Below are 19,826 nucleotides of genomic sequence, written 5' to 3'. Positions count from 1 at the left end.
GGCACCCCAGAGTCTTGGTACCCACCCTCAACGTCCAGGCACCAGGTCTCTCTCTTCTCCGGAACCCAGGCTTTCAAGCCCCACCCCGGTTTCAATGGCCCATTGTCTCAGGCTGGGAAAGGCACGGGCAGAGTCTGACATCATGAAGCCTGAGGTGGGGGGTGTCACTCCCGCCCCCCCAGCAAGCCCCAGTCTTCCTGACTCCTGATGGGCTCCAGGGTCTGAGGGATTTCCCTGCCCTCATCCCTGGAAGAAAGGACTCTCCCTCCCCCACCCCACCCCCTGCTGTGGCCTGTGTGTGTGTGTGTGTGTGTGTGTGTGTGTGTGTGTGTGTGTGTGTGTGTGTAGGGGGACAGCGAGACTGCCCTGCACTGTCACGCCACTTCCAGCACCCTGTCTACCTCACAGAGCTCACGCCTGATTCAGGACCAATGTGGACTCCACACCCACAGGGTCCTCACCCAGCTCAGAGAGCCATCGTGGGTGGCCCTGTCTGCACAAACGCCTTGCTTTAAAGACACCAAACCATCACACAGGCAGGCTTCTGTGGGAAGCCTACTCTCTCAGAGCTCCAAGCAGGGACCAGGCAGAATCCCCAAGGCCAAGGTGTCCAGCTTCAGTGATGTCGAATTCTATAAACACAAAAGGACAGTTTGGAAGTGGAGGGGCGAGGGGTGGGGGCATGAGGGAGTAGGGGTGAGTGGGGTGGGCTGTAGGGGTGGCACACACTTATAATATCAGCCTTGGAGACTTAGCCATGTTGTGTTCAAGGCTAGCCTGGGCTGTAGAGTGGCCTGGAGGTCACCCCACACTATATATTGAGACAGCCCCAAATAACAAATTTGAGGGGGCGGGGTGAGGTGGTGCATATCTTTAACCCCAGCACTCAGGGGGCAGTTGGATCTCTGAGTTCAGGGCCAGCCTGGTTTACAAAGCCAGTGCAGACCAGCCAAGGCTACACAGAGAAACTTGTTCCAAAAAATGGGGGCAGTCGCGGGGGCATGGAGGGGCCGTCAGCAAGATGACTCAGTGGGTAACAGTTCTGGATGGCAAGCTGATGACCTACATTGGGTCCCGGGGACCTACTAGGAGAAAGGAGAGAAGTGTCTCCTGCAGCTCCAACCTCTGACCGCCACATGCAGCTGAGGTATATTTGCAAACCCGCACATATGCGACAGACAGACAGACACACAGACAGACAGAGAGATAGATAGAAAGACAGATGATAGACAGACAGACACACAGACAGACACACAGATAGATGACAGGCAGATGATAGACAGGCAGATAGATAGATGATAAACAGACAGATGGACAGATAGATGATAGACAGACAGACAGATGGACAGATAAAGTAGGAGCTGCAGGGGTGGCTCAGCAGGGAAGAGAAGAGCACTTGTTCTTCCAGAGGACCTGGGTTCAGGTCCCAGCACCGTCACGGTGGCTCACAACCATTTGTAACTCCAGCTCTGGGGGATCTGATGCCCTCATCTGACCTCTGTGAGCACCAGGGCACAAGCGGTGCACAAACATGCAGGCAGAATATCCATACGCGCAACCTAAATACATCTAAAATAAGTAAATCAGTAAGGGTAGTTGTTTTGTTTTTTTGAGACATGGTTTCTTTGTGTAACAGCTCCGGCTGTCCTGGAACTCGCTCTGTAGACCAGGCTGGCCTTGAACTCACAGAGTTCCGCCTGCCTCCGCCTCCCCAGTGGTGGGGTTAAAGGCGTGAGCCATCGCCTCCAGAGTTAAGTGTCCTGCTTCTGGCTCAAGGCTGGGGTCAAGCAGGATGTGGTGGGACAGCTTTCCAGGAGTAAGGGCTAAGAATAACATCTATGGTACTGGGCGTGGTTGGCACACACCTTTAATCCCAGCACTCGGGAGGCAGAGGCAGGTGGATCTCTGTGAGTTCAAGGCCAGCCTGGTTTACAAAGCGAGTCCAGGAAAACCAGAACTATTACACAGAGAAACCCTGTCTCGAGAAACCCAAAAATAAATAAATAAATAAAAATCTCTGAGTCCCCATGTACCACAGGGCACTAGAAGACTATATGCAGGGGCCGGGCATGGTGGTACACGCCTTTGTTCCCAGCACTCGGGAGGCAGAGGCAGGTGGATTGCTGTGAGTTCAAGGCCAGCCTGGTCTACAAAGGGAGTCCAGGACAGCCAAGGCTACACAGAGAGACCCTGTCTCGAAAAAACAAACAAACAAATAAGTAACTAACAAGACTATATGCTAAGCACCTTTCCTCTGTTTAACAGGCGGAGACAGATTCTGAACAACACAGACAGAACCCTTGTCCTCACCAACGGAAGGTCGTGATCTCAAGGAGACAGCCACTAAGGTCATTTCAGAGGACAAAAAGCGGCAAGGGGGAAACAGGCCAGGAGGGGGGACATGAGGAGGTGACTCTCAACATGGTGGAGGTGACTCTGGAGCTAAAGGGGGAGATAGTGTGTGTCTTCCTCCTGGCAACCAGTCTCTACTGGCCTCTTGAGACCAAGGTCACAATGGTGCCACCAGTTCTTCGAGGACAACAGGTCCCACCTTTTCAGCCTGGGACTTTCAGAAAGACGAGGCCACACCTACCTCCCCAAACATAAAATGAGGGTGTATATTAATGGAGAGAGGGGGGGAGGAGCAAGGCAGACCCCCCCATCTTCTCCAGGAAGGAGCTAGTAGGACCCAGTGGACAGGCTGCCCGGTCCCAGCCTTGTGGTGACAAGGGCCCCTTTGTGCCCCCTCCCCCAGGGGCAGGGAGGAGCTGGGCCCTGGAGGCAGGCGGCCCCTGGCACCCAGGGGGAGAGGAGGGGCTGGCAAGTGGGGGCCTAGACCCTGGGAGGCCAAGGGACTGTAAGCCGGGGCCAACGGAGCAGAGGGCGAAGATCGTCCAAGTAAGTACTGAGATAGAGAGGGCTGAGGCTAAGGAGGGGCGAACACCCCCAGGGGGTCGGGAGCACTGGTGGCCAGGGCATGTGCAAGGCCAGGTATGCCAAGAAGCAGAGAAGTGTCACTGTGACCTGCGGGGCACAGGGGGTGGGTGGGGGGCTGGTCACTCACTTCGAACGGGGCAGGGTGCTGCTTTGGAATGGACTGAGATCTTAGCGGAGACAGCAGTGGAGCTTTGAGAACAAAGGAACCTCACTTATGGACACACCTCACGACAGTGGCAGCTTCTGCGATGTCAGCCCCCCCCTGGGGTTCCCAAAATTGGGAGAGATGGGACAGTGATCTGGACTGGGGGAGAAAGGGGTGCTTGCTGCAGAGCCATCGGATACTTGGATCCACCGTGTGGATGTGGGTGAGGCTGGCAGGCTGTGAACACCTGGGTGTACACAGTGAGGATGGGAGTGTGTGTGTGTGTGTGTGTGTGTGTGTGTGTGTGTGTCCGTGTGTGTCCATGTGTGTGTGTGTGTGTGTGTCCGTGTGTGTGTCTGTGTGTGTGTGTCCGTGTGTGTCCGTGTGTGTGTGTATGTGTGTGTGTGTGTGTGTCCGTGTGTGTGTGTCCGTGTGTGTCCGTGTGTGTGTGTGTGTGTGTGTGTGTGTGTGTGTCCCCGTGTGCCCGCCGCCCGCTTGTAGCCATCCGTATTAGTGCTCCTCAACTTTTTTTTTTCATTGCACTTTCATTACACTTTGTAGGTGTGCTTTTTTTTTTTTTTTTTCTCTCCCTATCCCCATCCCCCTCCCTTGGATTTCTTTTTGTTTGTTGAAGTAGGGCCTTTCATAGCCCAGGCTAACCTCCAGCTTGGTAATGTAGCCAAGGCTGGTTTTAAACTCCTGATCCTCCTGCCTGCCTTCCCAAGCTCTGGCATGGCGGGTGGTCCTGACAGACACCATGCCCGGCGTCTCCAGTGGAAATCTAACCCTACATATATGGGATCTGTTTGTTTCGCAAATGTTAGCGTTGTGACTCTCCAGAGAGCTTCAGGCCACTGTCCTAGCTGACGTTCCTTGCGCCCACACCCCAAGGCCAGAATCTGCCCCAGCGGAGAAAGCACAGCGTACATGCTGTATCTCCTCCTGCACTGTTGGCCCTCACCTCTAGGTATCGCCTCTGCCTCTTCCTTCCAACCACAGGTGCCAGGGCCACAGCTGCCCTGCGCCCATAAATACGTCTGGGCGGAGCTCTCTGTAGTCATACCTCAGTGCGTGCAGGTGAATGACGGTCAGAGCCATGACTGCCGGGATGTGCGTTTCCAAGACTGAGGGCAGTCAGGCGGGCCAGTGCCAAATGCTTCTCTGTAGACACAGGGGTTTCCGGACAGGGATGTGTCCTCATGGATCTCGGAATCTCCATTGTGCGAGTCGGTTCTTGCTGGCTGTCACATTTCCTACTAGTGTTTGCATGTTTCTGGCCGTGCGGCTGCGTCTGTGGGAAGAGGGTAGCCAAGGCCGGGAAAAGCAGCTACTTCAAAATCCTGGCTCCAGTCCCAAGCGACCCACAGACCAGCAGCGGTGGGGAGGGTGGAGGGGGGGGGTGGTGGAAGGAGGGCAAGGGGCCATCTCCTCTGGCTCTTCCTGGCCCCTCGTGGTGGCCTGTCAGGAGTGACCAAGTTCTCACTCACACTCCACCTACCCCCTGGAGGTCCCTAGGATGGGGCAACCCACACCCCCAAGGGAACAGGGCTCTTTTGTATTGGCTACTGGGCCTCTGGTGAGGGTGGGGACACCCAGGGCCTGCTGCGGGTGGGAGAGGGCGGCAGGAATTCACACGGGCACGCCGGGAATGCTGATGTTGTGAAACCCAGTCATTGATGGGGCTGAGGTCCCTGCCTGCCACCCCCAGGCCTCATCTGCTCCTTCACCCCACTCACCACTCGCTGGCTGCTCCCCTCGTCCCAAAGCTGCCACTCTCTTCTCTCCCCACGGTTCTCCCACACCCCAGCTTTTTTTTTTGAGGGGGGCCGGGTGTTGTGGAGGTACAGTATCTTTGAAGCTATGTGGGAGCATCCTGGGTATCCATGGGTACCAGAGACCACACGGATAGTCTTACGACGGGGACGCCGCCCACAGCACACACAGAAGGGCAGGGTGGTGGGTGCTCAGACTTTCACCTAACTCCTGTGTGACTTGTGTCGTAGGTCGACTGGGCACTCCAAGTGGAATCAGGAGATAACTCCCCACTCAGGGACACTGAGGTGAGGAGCAAATGAGATACCAATGTTTCTGTTCATCCGGATAACCCACATCTTGCCGCAGAAGAACTCTGAGGGGCGGAGAAGCAAGGGTGCTTCCGCTTAGATCATTACTAACCTGCCACTGCCAGGCAGAGGCAGCGCTGCATGGCCGCTGAGCCTGCAGACCAGCTGTGTGACTGGCCTTGGGGCAAGCTGTGCAGCCCTCTGGGCTTTAAGATGCAAACAGTAGTTGTGCCCCAGTGCCCACTGAGGAACAGCTGCTCCTATTATTCTACAGGCAGGGGAGTACTGGCTTCAACGATGAGGTGTCTGTGCCCCTGCCTGAGCTCCGTGACTTTGGCAAACTTGCTTTAGCCTCCCCCTGGATGACTAGTTTCAAGCCTGGGGGCTATGCCTTGCTTGTGGCACTCAGCTCTGACTAGCAGAATTGGGGATGGGGGGCGGGAACGGGGCAGTCATTGCAGAATGAGGCACCAAGGCCCTGCATTTATGACTGACAGCAGCTGCTAACCTTGGCCCAGTACCCACTCCTATGCCTATTTATTTATTTAGGTATTTTGAGACAGGATTTCTCTGTGTAGCCTGGACTCGCTTTATAGACCAGGCTGGCCTCAAATTCACAGCGATCTGCCTGCCTCTGCCTCCGGAGTGCTGGGATTAAAGTCATGCGCCTCTTTTTTTTTTTTTTTAAGATTATTTATTTATTTATTGTATATGAGTGCTCTATTTGCATGTACACCTGTTATGCCAGAAGAGGGCATTAGATCATATTACACTGTGAGCCACCGTGTGGTTGCCAGGAATTGAACTCAGGACCTCTGGAAGAGCAGACAGTGTTCTTAACCGCTGAGCCATCTCTCTGGCCCCCTGTGGCCTCTTAAACCCTCGCTCTTGTCCTTCTGCAGCCCTAGCTTGCTCACGTGCGGGACAAGATGATATTCCTCACCACACTGCCGCTGTTTTGGATAATGATTTCAGGTAACGCCTGGGGAGACGTCTCCCCAGCTGCCACATCCCCTGCTCACTGGCCCCTGATGGCAACTGTTGGAGACAGTGGGGTGAGCTCCGCCCCTCAGTTCTGTGCTCCTGCCCACCTACAGCTTCTCGAGGAGGCCACTGGGGTGCCTGGATGCCCTCGTCCATCTCAGCCTTCGACGGCACATGTGTGTCCATCCCCTGCCGCTTTGACTTCCCTGACGAGCTCAGACCAGCTGTGGTGCACGGCGTCTGGTATTTCAATAGCCCCTACCCCAAGAACTACCCACCAGTGGTCTTCAAGTCCCGCACGCAAGTGGTCCATGAGAGCTTCCAGGGCCGCAGCCGCCTGCTGGGAGACCTGGGCCTACGTAACTGCACCTTGCTTCTCAGCATGCTGAGCCCAGAGCTGGGAGGCAAATACTATTTCCGAGGGGACCTGGGCGGCTACAACCAGTACACCTTCTCCGAGCACAGCGTCCTGGACATCATCAGTGAGTCGGTCCCCCAGGGTTGGGTGGGCTCCAAGGGGCTGCAGCCATCGTGGGAAGCTGAGAGGAACGGGAAGGGCAAGTGGGAGGAGCAGAAAGAGCAGGTGGGTGTCCGAGACGCCAGGGCCACCGTCTCAGGATGACTGACCCAGAAGAGGTCAACTTAGTTGGATGCAAACCCCCAGTGTTCATGTGAGCCACATGGATGGCAGACAGCAACATGGCGGACCCTAAGTAGTCTGGCTGCCCTCTGAGGTTGCTCATCTTGTTCTAGAGGCAATTAGAGTTAAAGACAGAGGGGATGTGGAGGTGAGAGGGAGAAAAGAAAGAGGAAAAGAAAAGGGGGAAAATCTGTAGGTAGCTATGGCCAGGTTTGGCAATTAAAATACAGGCCCCTGCCTGGCTTTAGGGACTCTGGCTGTCTATTTTTTTTTTTCTTTTTTGGTTTTTCGAGACAGGGTTTCTCTGTGTAGCCTTGGCTGTCCTAGACTCCCTTTGTAGACCAGGCTGGCCTCGAACTCACGGCGATCCACCTGCCTCTGCCTCCCGAGTGCTGGGATTAAAGGCCTGCGCCACCACGCCCGGTGTCCGCTGCCTAATTTCTGAGTGGCATCCCTAACTAAAGATCTTAGGCTAAGTTTCCCAGCAGGCTTTGGCCTTTGTCAGTAGTCAGGCTGCATACAGCCCTGAGGCCAAAAGAGACCACGCCACATAGCATACATACAGCACACCAGAGAATGCGTGGATCGCAGAAACACACACACACACACACACACACACACACACACACACACACACACACATGCCTATAGCATGCCTGTCTTAGTCTGCCATTTATCACTGTGATAGATGCAGGGCCAGAAGCAACATGGGAGGACAGAGTGTATTTCAATTAAGACTCAGGTCAGAGTCCATCACTGAGGGGATCCAGGGCAGGAACTCAAGGCGTGAACCCAGAGGCAGGAGTTGAAGCAGAGGCCACAGAGGAATGCTACTTACTGGCTCGCTCCTCGGTCTCACATCCAGCAACTTTTATTTTTTCACATTTATTTATTTATTATGTACACAGTGCTCTGCCTGCATGTACACCTGAGGCCACAAGAGGGCGCCAGATCTCACTATAGATGGCTGTGAGCCACCACGTGGTTGCTGGGAATTGAACTCAGGACCTGTGGAACAGCAGCCAGTGCTCTTAACCTCTGAGCCATCTCTCCGGCCCTCAGCAACTTTTCTTAGACCTTCCAGGACCGCTTTCCCATAGATGGCACCGCCCACAGTGGCTAAATCCTCCTATATCAATCGTTAATCAAGAAAATGGCTTCACAGACTTACCTGCGGGCCAATCTGATAGAGACCCCGTTTCAATTGACGATCGTCTTCTCACATGACTCGAGTTGACACAATATCGAGTTGATATTGACCAAACAGGACAATATCACATACTCACATATACACACCGCACCCTGCCAATCCCCCCTTCTCTCCAACCCAGCGGCTCACCCAGGGTTAGGGCACGTACACAGGGACCAAGGGAGGAATGTAGTGAAATAGAATTCACATATGCCACAGAAGCAAGGGACAAGGTCTGGAGGCCAGTTTTACACTTCTGTATCTGTGGCCTCAACGTCTTCCTAAGCAAAGTGGGAAAAATAACAGCACCTGTTTTAGTACTGTAGTCACTTTATTCTCGCAGCCTGACAGGCTCTGTGCAGTGCTTGGCGTTGGGGGGGGGGGCGCTGAAGCGTGACCAACACCAAGAAAGGGTGGGGGAGGTCCCAGGAGTGGAGCTGGACAGGTGGGTCACGCCTACGGCCCGAGACTGCTTCCAGAACTCTCTTTTTCCTCCTCCTCCTCTTACACAGACAGCCCCAACATCGTGGTGCCTCCAGAAGTGGTGGCGGGAAGGGAAGTGGAGGTCAGCTGCATGGTGCCTGACAACTGCCCGGAGCTGAGGCCAGAACTGAGCTGGCTGGGCTACGAGGGGCTCGGGGAGCCCGCTGTGCTGGGTCGGCTGCGTGAGGATGAAGGCACCTGGGTGCAGGTGTCGCTGCTACACTTTGTGCCCACTAGAGAGGCCAACGGCCACCGTCTGGGCTGTCAGGCCGCCTTCCCCAACACCACCTTCCAATTCGAGGGTTACGCCAGTCTGGACGTCAAGTGTGAGCCTGGGTGCGGGTTGGGGCAGGGGCGGGGGCTGGAAGAGACTGGACAGGAAGCTGCAGGGTAGGGAATCTGGTGGGCGGGGCTCGGGTGGGGAGGGGGCTGGGGGCGGAGCCTTGTTGGTGGGCGGTGTATTGGGGTGGGGAAGGGCCTAGGCTGGTTGAGCAGGCAAGGAGAAATGGGGGGGGGGGGCTGGGGTTGAGTTAGGCTAGGGGTCTGGTGGGTGAGTGGGTCCGGTAGGAATAGGACCCAGAGAAGGGGCCTGGAAGGTGGGGCCTGGGGGCGGGGCCTGGGCTCGTAGAGCGGGCCTGGATCTGATCTGCTTAGCTGACCACCCTCCGCCTTACCCCCCTCCCTCCCTCCCCGGGCCTCAGACCCCCCAGTGATTGTGGAGATGAATTCCTCTGTGGAGGCCATTGAGGGCTCCCACGTCAGCCTGCTCTGTGGGGCTGACAGCAACCCGCTTCCGCTGCTGACCTGGATGCGGGATGGGATGGTGCTGCGGGAAGCAGTGGCAGAGAGCCTGTACTTGGATCTGGAGGAGGTGACCCCGGGGGAGGACGGCGTCTATGCTTGCCTGGCAGAGAACGCCTATGGCCAGGACAACCGCACGGTGGAGCTGAGCGTCATGTGTGAGTCTTCACCCGGGGCATCCATAGACACCCCGCCCCCCCCCCCCCCCCCGCAGGAAACAAGACTTTGGGAAAGACGTTGCTCAGAGGGACTGGCCTTAATCACCAGCAACGTACTTAAAATAAGGACAGTTGTAGATCAGAGTTTTTACATTTGTGTGTGTGTGTGTGTGTGTGTGTGTGTGTGTGTGTGAGCGCACCAGGAAGCTGTGTGGAGGTCACAGGACAACTTTGTGGGGTTCAGTTCTGGCCTTCCACCATAGGGAGGGGGGGCCCAGGAATCAGCTCGGGTCATTAAGCTTGACAGCAAACTTCTTTCCCCGGATGAGCCATCTGGCTGGCCACAGCAGTCGTTTCACGGGAGGGCTGAGGAGACCCCACTGCACCGACCTGGTTGTAATAGGAGACAGATGTTGTCAGAGCAGGGACACTTAACTGAGAATCAAGCCCAGGCCACTCATGGACGTATCCATTCATTCATTCACAAATATGTACTGAGGCACAGTGCCCAGGCCTGGGGATAATAAAGACAGTCACAGCCAGTGCTCACTCACTCAGCACTCCGTGACTGCCTCACACACATGCCCTTGGCCCTGGCACCCCCTACACCTCCTGCTCAGCTCACTCAAGCCTTCTCTCACCGTCCTCCTTAGAACCATGACCACCTGGTTCTTGGTTTGTGTTTTGGTTTGGTTTTTGGTTTTTTTTCTGACAGCACAAATCCTCTGGCTGAAGACGTATTTCATTTCCTTACATAGAATCTTTCCATAAGGGACTTGCTCAGCTAGAGCAGTGCCTGCCACTCTGCAGGGTCTCGCCCAGCGTTGGGTGATCATCCCTATTCTATGGGGCTGGAATCAAAGTCCCAACATTAAGACATGGCGGTGCACACTTTTAATCCCAGCCCTCAGGAGGCAGAGGCGGGCGGATCGATGTGAGTTCGAGGCCAGCCTGGTCTGCAAAGTGAGTCCAGGACAAGCCAGGGCTACACAGAGAAACCCTGCCTCAAAACAAAACAAAACAAAACAAGACATGGGGGTCTGCACAGCTGGGAAGGGGTAGGTAGTGCCAGCATCCAAAGACAGGCTCCCAGACCACACACACGTAATTCCAACATTCAGGAGGGCAAGACAGGAGGATTGCCAGGAGTTCCAGGCCAGTCTGGATTATATAGTGAAATAATAGACCGGTGAGGTCTGTGTGACAGGAGCCTGACTCAAAAGTAAAAGAACAATTAAACAGTATTTAAAAAAAAAAAGTCAGGCACTCTGCCTATAGAACGTAAATGTTCCTGTAAGTAATGCTGCCAGGACTGGATGGGGGGTGTCAGGGGGTCACTGTTGGTGGTGGGACTTGGCCAGCAGATGGAGCAGTTCCCAGGGGGTCTGATAGTTTGCCTTGCCCCTCTCCCCAACACCCCCAGATGCACCGTGGAAGCCCACAGTGAACGGGACAGTGGTGGCCGTAGAGGGGGAGACCGTCTCCATCCTGTGCTCCACACAGAGCAACCCGGACCCTATTCTCACCATCTTCAAAGAAAAGCAGATCCTGGCCACGGTCATCTACGAGAGTCAGCTGCAGCTGGAACTTCCTGCGGTGACACCCGAGGACGATGGGGAATACTGGTGCGTGGCTGAGAACCAGTATGGCCAGAGAGCCACCGCCTTCAACCTGTCTGTGGAGTGTAAGTGTCCTCCCCCCAACCCCCACCCTGCCCGAGACGCTTTCACCATGTGGCTTAGTGGGGACACTTGGATGACTGGGAGACACCCATGCGTCCGTCCCCACAGCCAATTGACACCGGATAAAGCTGGAGGAACAGCAGGAAAGCTGAATCCACACTAAGGAAAATGAAACTCCCATAGCAGGACACCAAGTCCTGGGAGTGCGAGCAGCCTTTGACCATGGGAGTTCAGGATCCTGCAGTTACTGCTCCTCTATAGAGTTAAGATGAGCCGCAGGGACCCGTTTCATCTTTGTGACATCAAATGCCCACTTTATAGACAAGTAAACTGAGGCCCCGAGGGATTAGGACACTTGCTCAGGATCACACAGCTAAAGAATGGCAGATTTTGAGAATGAAACCCAGCCCGGGTGTGGTGGTGCACGCCTGTAATCCCAGCACTTAGGAGGCAGAGGGGCAGGCAGATCTCTGTGAATTTGAGGCCAGCCTGGTCTACAAAGCGAGTCCAGGATAGGGAAGGCTACACAGAGAAACCCTGTCTGGAGAGAGAGAGAGAGAGAGAGAGAGAGAGAGAGAGAGAGAGAGAGAGAGAGAGAGAGAGAAACCCAGTCAATCTGGCTCTACTCTGCACTGCCTAGAGTTGACTACGCTGAGCTCATACAGTGAGCTGTTGCGATGTGCTCTCAGGAGGTGGGGGATGGGACCAAAGGGGATGCCGAGCTTGTTAGCAGATACAGTGCTGTCCGAGGAATGCTAAGGACACATATATAAGCTAACCTTGGAAGTGGAAGTGACTATTATACTGGCAACTAACACTTGGCCTGACCTCTCTGTGGACAACTCCCTCCGCTCCACCCAACCTTACCCCTGTGGTCCCTACACATGGTAGCAGCCAAGTCCCAGTTTTTAATCCTTTTCCTCAAGCTGTCCAAGAATTACTGAACAAAGAAGGCATCTCATTGTTCCAAGTTCCCCTGGCTTCCTTCTCAGCTCTGCCTGGCCCACAGCACCGATCTCTAAACTGCAGCTTTTACAGTGCCGAGGATGGAACACAGGATTTTATGCATGTCGGAGGGTGCTCTACCACCCAGCCACGCCCCCAGCCCCTCACTGGGGGATTCTAGGCAGGGGCTCTACCACTGAGCCATACCCCATCCCCTCACTGGGGGATTCTAGGCAGGGGCTCTACCACTGAGCCATACCCCAGCCCCTCACTGGGGGATTCTAGGCAGGGGCTCTATCATTGAGTCACACCCCAGCCCCTCACTGGGGGATTCTAGGCAGGGGCTCTACCACTGAGCCACACCCCCAGCCCCTCACTGGGGGATTCTAGGCAAGGGCTCTACCACTGAGCCACGCCCCCAGCTCCTCACTGGGGGATTCTAGGCAGGGGCTCTACCACTGAGCCACGCCCCAGCTCCTCACTGGGGGATTCTAGGCAGGGGCTCTACCACTGAGCCACACCCCAGCCCCTCACTGGGGGATTCTAGGCAGGGGCTCTACCACTGAGCCACACCCCAGCCCCTCACTGGGGGATTCTAGGCAAGGGCTCTACCACTGAGCCACGCCCCCAGCCCCTCACTGGGGGATTCTAGGCAGGGGCTCTACCACTGAGCCACGCCCCAGCCCCTCACTGGGGGATTCTAGGCAGGGGCTCTACCACTGAGCCACGCCCCCAGCCCCTCACTGGGGGATTCTAGGCAGGGGCTCTACCACTGAGCCACGCCCCAGCCCCCCACTGGGGGATTCTAGGCAGGGGCTCTACCACTGAGCCACACCCAGCCGCTCACTGGGGGATTCTAGGCAGGGGCTCTACCACTGAGCCACACCCCAGCCCCTCACTGGGGGATTCTAGGCAAGGGCTCTACCACTGAGCCACGCCCCCAGCTCCTCACTGGGGGATTCTAGGCAGGGGCTCTACCACTGAGCCATGCCCCAGCTCCTCACTGGGGGATTCTAGGCAGGGGCTCTACCACTGAGCCACACCCCAGCCCCTCACTGGGGGATTCTAGGCAGGGGCTCTACCACTGAGTCACGCCCCAGCCCCTCACTGGGGGATTCTAGGCAAGGGCTCTACCACTGAGCCACGCCCCCAGCCCCTCACTGGGGGATTCTAGGCAGGGGCTCTACCACTGAGTCACACGCCCAGTCCCAGGTCCTTTTCTGCAAAAAGAGATGGCAAAAAACACCTCACAAGTAAAAAGACTGTGAGGATGAAACTAAGGAGCCCTATGCATTCTTAGACACCATCGTTTTGTTCTATTGGCCTTTCCTTGGGACTTAAGTGGGTGTTTGTCACTGTGGCCAAAGCTTGTTCTTTGCTATGCAGATGTAAATGCTAGTCTGGGATGCTAAGCATTTCATATGCACTCATCTGCATGTCTTTGGAGTCCCCACAGCTGCTTATGAGCTGACAGCATCTCCCCCTTCTTCAGGGGCTGGGGAAGTAGCTCAGTTTGGAGAGTGCTTACCTAGTTAGTGTGTATGAAGCCCTGGGTCCCATCCGCAGTGTTGCATACACCTTGCGTGGTAGCACCCCCCACCCCCCAATCCCAGCAGCCAGGCAGTGCAGGCCGAAAGTTACCGTGGTTACCTAGGGAGCCTGAGGCCAGCGTGGATATCTAACTGTCTTCCGTGTAGATGTTGTTCATACTCTTACAAAAGCGATTTTGGGGGGAGCCATGTTCATTTAGCTCGTGTTTCTAGGCCATATCCAGCCATTGCAGGGACATCATGTTGACAGGAACTTGAAGGGGCTGGTCACATCACAAGCATAGTCAAGAGCACAGATTGATGAGTTAATGCCAAGCTCTTGTGTGCTTCCTCTCTCTCTCTCTCTCTCTCTCTCTCTCTCTCTCTCTCTCATTCATTGGAGGGTGGGTACCTCATGAACAAGTGTGGTTCATGTTCAGGGTGGGTTTTCCTGTCTTCACTTACCTCAATTAAGAACAATCCCTCACAGGCGTGCACCATCAGGCTCCTTGCGACTCCTTCCATCTCTGGGTACCTATTTGAAGGCGCACTGCCCACACGCAGCCAGTAGATGGCAGAGTTGGGATGTCACAGCCAGGCATCCCTAAAAGCCCAGTTCTTTGAATACATACAGCCTTTTGACATGATTCAATACACAGGTGAGGTACCAGTTTTACCCAGGGGTCCCCCTCACTGGGAGATTCTAGGCAGGGGCTCTACCACTGAGCCACACCCCCAGCCCCTCACTGGGGGATTCTAGGCAGGGGCTCTACCACTGAGCCACACCCCAGCCCCTCACTGGGAGATTCTAGGCAGGGGCTCTACCACTGAGCCACACCCCAGCCCCTCACTGGGGGATTCTAGGCAGGGGCTCTACCACTGAGCCACACCCCAGCCTCTCACTGGGGGATTCTAGGCAGGGGCTCTACCACTGAGCCACACCCCCAGCCCCTCACTGGGGGATTCTAGGCAGGGGCTCTACCGCTGAGCCACACCCCAGCCCCTCACTGGGGGATTCTAGGCAGGGGCTCTACCACTGAGCCACACCCCAGCCCCTCACTGGGGGATTCTAGGCAGGGGCTCTACCACTGAGCCACACCCCCAGCCCCTCACTGGGGGATTCTAGGCAGGGGCTCTACCGCTGAGCCACACCCCAGCCCCTCACTGGGGGATTCTAGGCAGGGGCTCTACCACTGAGCCACACCCCAGCCCCTCACTGGGGGATTCTAGGCAGGGGCTCTACCACTGAGCCACACCCCAGCCCCTCACTGGGGGATTCTAGGCAGGGGCTCCACCACTGAGCCACACCCCTAGCCTCTCACTGGGGGATTCTAGGCAGGGGCTCTACCACTGAGCCACACCCCAGCCCCTCACTGGGGGATTCTAGGCAGGGACCCCAGCTTCATTTTTGAAACAGACTCTTGCTAAGTTCCTGAGTGGACACCTGCCACCAGAGTGCTGACTGTGGTGCCCTGAATGACAGTGTATCAGGAACTTTCTGGAATCCTCTTTTACTGTTCAGACTTGGTGCTACTCACTTCCTTGGGGCTGAGATGACCCCGCACGACTGTGGTGAGCAGAGTGTACGTGGGGCCTATCGTTTTGCAGGCTCGGACATGTGCGTTGAGACTCCAGCTGGAATACCCACCCCTGGTGCAAATGTATCGGCTCCGGTGATTTTCTGCCCATCACTGTATTGGCCCATACCTCGGGGCTCAAAAATGAGTATAGTCAGTGCGCTGTGACAGTCTTGGCCCGTGAGAGTGAATTTGGGTCAGAATTTACTCAGTATCAGCACGTAGTCTAGAACCAGCAGAGAAGTGTCAGATGGCTTAAGACAGGTAAAGAACATAGTCTTAAAGTATAATTTAAGGGTTGGGGAGGTGGCTCAGTGTGCTTCCTGTACAAGGGTGAGGACCCTAGTTCAAATTACATACACCCATGGAGGAAGAAGAAAAAGAAGAAGAAGAAGAAGAAGAAGAAGAAGAAGAAGAAGAAGAAGAAGAAGAAGAGGAGAGCTATTTGTGATGGCAGACACCTGTAATCCTAATAGTAGGAGCAGAGGCAGGAGGAATCCAAGGACCTGCTGGCAAGCCGGTTGGTGAGCTCCAGTATTAGTGAGAGACACTGTCTCAAAAAAAAACAAGTGTAGAGTGATAGAGAAAGACACCAAATACACACTCTGGCATCCTCGTGCACATACATCAATACACGCACAACTGCACATATATGCACAATTCTCTCTCTCTCTCTCTCTCTCTCTCTCTCTCTCTCTCTCTCTCTCTCACACACACACACACACACACACACACACACATACACACACACACACACACACACACACACACACACACATACACATTTAGCTGGGCATGGTGGCTCAAGCCTGTAAGCACTTGGGAGACAGAAAATCAGAGCTCCAGGCTAATCAGAGTTCCATAGCAAGACTCTGTCTCAAGAACAAACAGAAAGCGTCTCTCAATGTTCTAATATAACTTCTATTCTGAAAAAGAAATGAAAAAAAATTTTTGCCGGCCATGGTGGCGCACGCCTTTAATCATCCCAGCACTCGGGAGGTAGAGGCAGGAGGATCGCTGTGAGTTCGAGGCCAGCCTGGTCTACAAAGTGAGTCCAGGACAGCCAAGGCTACACAGAGAAACCTTGTCTTGAAAAACCAAAGTTGGGGTGATGGGAGAAAAAAAAAGAGTCCTTGGGTGTCACAGTGGCTCATGCATGTTTCTGTTAGAACTTGGTGCCTTCCTCAGGTACAGAGTGGGAAGCAAGTGTCTTTCTGAGATCCTGCCATTTTGTACTTAAGTCTATATCTCTCTTGAATCTCATCATGACTTTCATCAAGCACAGGGGCTCTGGTGCTCTCTGAGTGTGGTACGGATGTCGGTCTAGGCTGGTGGGTTTGTTTGTTTGAGCCCGAAGGGTCACTATGTAGCCCTGGCTGCCGTGGAACTCTCAGAGTAGACCAGGCTGGCCTTGAACTTACAGAGATCTGCCTGCCCCTGCCTCTGGAGTGCTGGGACTAAGGCGTGAGCTATCACACCGAGTGCTGGCTAGTGTATGTCAATGCTTGGGGTGATCTAACCTACCCTAACGCGGCCCATGAAGGCCCAGGTTGCTGCCTAGGTGTGTTTAGTATGAAGGGAGAACACGCAGTGGGCAGGGTTGCAGAGTCGTTGGGAATTCCACGTTTCTGGGCCAGGATCTACACAGAACCAGCTCACCTACCTGGCCTTGCTCCTACCAAGGAGTTCTGGAGGCCCAGCCTAACCCTTGACTTTGGTTTTGATCTTGCAGTTGCCCCCATAATCCTGCTGGAGTCACACTGCGCTGCGGCCAGAGACACGGTGCAGTGCCTATGCGTGGTAAAATCCAACCCGGAACCCTCGGTGGCCTTTGAGCTGCCTTCCCGCAACGTGACGGTAAATGAAACCGAGAGGGAGTTCGTGTACTCAGAGCGCAGCGGCCTCCTGCTAACCAGCATCCTCACGCTACGGGGTCAGGCCCAGGCCCCACCCCGGGTCATCTGTACCTCCAGGAACCTCTATGGCTCCCAGAGCCTCGAGCTGCCCTTCCAAGGAGCACGTGAGTGATGTGACCTGGGGGTAGGAGCCACAGGAAAGCCAGGGGGGGGGGTTCTTGTCTCATTCCATCCCTACGCGAGCTGATCAAGCCACTGAGCATGCGCCAGCTACGTAGGCTAATAAGACAGTGAAAGAGGTTATCCAGTGACATGGGAAGGCTGAGTTCTAAGACCGCTCAGGCAACTTAGTAAGATTGTAACTGGTTGCCGGGCGGTGGTGGCGCACGCCTTTAACCCCAGCACTCGGGAGGCAGAGGCAGAGGCAGGCGTATCACTGTGAGTTCAAGGCCAGCCTGGTCTACAAAGTGAGTCCAGGACAGCCACAGAGAAACTCTTGTCTCGAAAAACCAAAATTAAAAAAAGAAAAAAAAATGTAACTGGCTCAGTGGTGGAGCCCCTGCCTAGAATCCCCCAGTGAGGGGCTAGGGCGCGGCTCAGAGGTAGAGCCCCCTGCCTAGAATCCCCCAGCGAGAGACTGGGACCCAGGTGTCAAGCATTTACTCAGGGCTTGGGAGGCCATGAGTTCAAACTCCAGTACTAAAAAAAGGGAGCGAGACAGAAAACAAAACGCCCCTCACTTTGTAAGTGGTGAACAGAGGCTGCCTGAAAACGTGGCGTCTGACTTTCTTGGGTACCCTGAGAACCCAACCATGCCTCCTGGTCCTTCCTTCTCTGTCCCTAGACCGACTGATGTGGGCCAAGATCGGGCCTGTGGGTGCTGTGGTCGCCTTTGCCATCCTGATTGCCATCGTGTGCTACATCACACAGACCAGGAGAAAGTGAGTGCCTGCCAGGCTGATGTGGGGGTGTGGCGTCTCCAAGTGGGCTGGTAGGAGACTGTGGAAGGCTGGGGTGAGCAAGCAGGGGTTGGTTCTGTATGTGCTAGTAGGGCAGATGCTGCGCGGACAATGGCCTCCTGGCCTGCTTGGTGCTCCCTGCCTGTCAGCAAGCGCAGCAGCCCTGGATGTAGGGAAGAGAGGAAGGCGTGTGTGGTGTGTGTGTGTGTGTGTGTGTGTGTGTGTGTGTGTGTGTGTGTGTAGGGGGTGGCCCCTGGGTAAAACTGTCCCCGAGCAAAACTGATGTTTCGTGCCTTCCTGCAGAAAGAACGTCACGGAGAGCCCCAGCTTCTCAGCGGGAGACAACCCTCACGTCCTGTACAGCCCAGAATTCCGAATCTCTGGGGCACCTGATAAGTATGAGGTGAGAGCCGCACCCCAGTGGCTCCCAGTTAGCTAGGGATGACAAGGTATCAAGGTAGGGGTGGGAGAGGTCTGTGAGGCCAGGGCAGAAGGGAGGCCAGTTTCATGGGCTGGTGGGGAGGGAAAGGTTGGAGGGCTGGACTGGGGCTGGAGTTTGGGGGAGGAGACCCCTTGCTGAAGCTGTGCAGGAAGGGGGGGGCTGCGGGTTGAGGGGGTAGGGCCTGGGCAGCCCGCCCTCTCTCTGCCTGTGCCTGTGACTACATTTCCTTCCTCAATAGTCCAGAGAGGTCTCTACCCGGGAATGCCACTGAGAGCCCCAGGAGGTAGGTTCCGGGGGCCTCAGTGTGCCAGCCTCCTGGCCCTAGCTGGGCCTTGGGATTGGTGTGCATGTGTGTGTGTCTCAGCCAGGCGTCTTTGGTTAATCCCAGCCTTGCTCAATAGCTTTGGCCTTGCCTCTTCTGTCCCTTTGCTGTTCCTTTTTTTCCTGTCTGTGGCCACTGCCCTATCCTGTGTCCAAATGCTGGTGGGGTGGGGGATAGGAGTATCAGCACTGGGGAAATGAGGCGTCACGGGGTGGGGGTGGGGGACCAGGATCTCCTCAGCCGAGGAAATTAACTCTGCCATATCCAAAGAGAGAAAGGTTTAACTTTCCAAAAGGGTGGTCCAACCAAGATTTCACCTAGAGAAGTGTTGGGGTTAAGTCATGCACCCTCTAAGGTTAATTTCTCAAAGAGGCCGTCTTGGAGCCTAGGATTCCTAGACAACTGTTGAGGTTAGCAATGAGAAGACTGGTGTTCGTGGTGTCAGCGTTGCAAAGCCTTCTACCCCGAGTGGGACTCATGACTGTGGAGCACCCTAAGCTGGTGACCCCTGAGAAAAAGGTGCCAGGACCCCCAGTCTTTGATGGAAAAGGTCAGAGAGGACCTTGGTGATGGGTCGTCTTCTCCTCTCTGTAGAGCGAGAGGCGCCTGGGATCTGAGAGGAGGCTGCTGGGCCTTCGGGGGGAACCCTCAGGACTGGACCTCAGTTATTCCCACTCGGACCTGGGGAAACGGCCCACCAAGGACAGCTACACCCTGACGGAGGAGCTGGCTGAGTACGCAGAAATCCGAGTCAAGTGAGGAAGCTGAGGGTTGGCCTCCGTGGCTCACACCCCTGTCAGGACCCTCGCTGGCCCCCACTGGCTGTGGGCTCCCCTTCCTCTTGAAAACAGTGGGGCCGGGGGCAGGAAGGGGCGGGGCGGGCGATAGTTAGGGGCCTCCCCTTCCTCCCCAGCTGTCCCTCCTTGCCAGCACCCCATGCCCACATTATAGCTCCCCTCTACCCTCTTTTTAACCTCAGCTGTTAAGAGGGGTGCTCTGGGGTGCTCTGTCTGTCCGTGTTATTTATTGCTACCCCTTTCCTGGTCTCCTGTCCCCCTTACCTGGCCCTGGGACCTGTATAAAAGGGACATGAAATAAATGTCCTGATGTCAAA

The 19,826-nt window shown here is 55.4% G+C and overlaps 1 protein-coding gene across 2 annotated transcripts; it reads left to right on the top strand.

Annotated features, from left to right (window-relative positions):
• The first annotated feature begins 2,756 nt into the window (after positions 1–2,756).
• On the top strand, positions 2,757–19,826 carry MAG (myelin associated glycoprotein). 2 transcript variants are annotated; one of them, XM_084771089.1, is made up of 12 exons: positions 2,757–2,898; positions 5,086–5,142; positions 6,048–6,120; positions 6,243–6,611; positions 8,471–8,767; positions 9,143–9,400; positions 10,824–11,084; positions 16,866–17,153; positions 17,834–17,930; positions 18,252–18,351; positions 18,629–18,673; positions 19,307–19,444. In XM_084771089.1, exons 3-11 carry the CDS (start codon positions 6,075–6,077, stop codon positions 18,659–18,661), a joined length of 1,749 nt encoding a protein of 582 aa, XP_084627215.1. In that variant the 5' UTR covers positions 2,757–2,898; positions 5,086–5,142; positions 6,048–6,074; the 3' UTR covers positions 18,662–18,673; positions 19,307–19,444. The 2 variants fall into 2 exon arrangements, with proteins under 2 accessions (XP_084627215.1, XP_084627214.1); XM_084771088.1 differs by lacking the exon at positions 18,629–18,673 and having other exon boundaries at positions 19,307–19,826.

This window comes from Acomys minous (genome assembly GCF_964271855.1).
Source record: "Acomys minous genome assembly, chromosome: 20".
Lineage (NCBI taxonomy): Eukaryota > Metazoa > Chordata > Mammalia > Rodentia > Muridae > Acomys > Acomys minous.
This window is presented reverse-complemented; position numbering and strand designations above follow the sequence as displayed.

Coding starts and splice junctions, on each gene's coding strand:
- MAG (XM_084771088.1), top strand. CDS start 6,075: ATGATATTCCTCACCACACTGCCGCTGTTTTGGATAATGATTTCAG. Junction 6,612..8,470: donor CAGCGTCCTGGACATCATCA/GTGAGTCGGTCC, acceptor CCTCTTACACAG/ACAGCCCCAACATCGTGGTG. Junction 17,931..18,251: donor ATCACACAGACCAGGAGAAA/GTGAGTGCCTGC, acceptor GCCTTCCTGCAG/AAAGAACGTCACGGAGAGCC.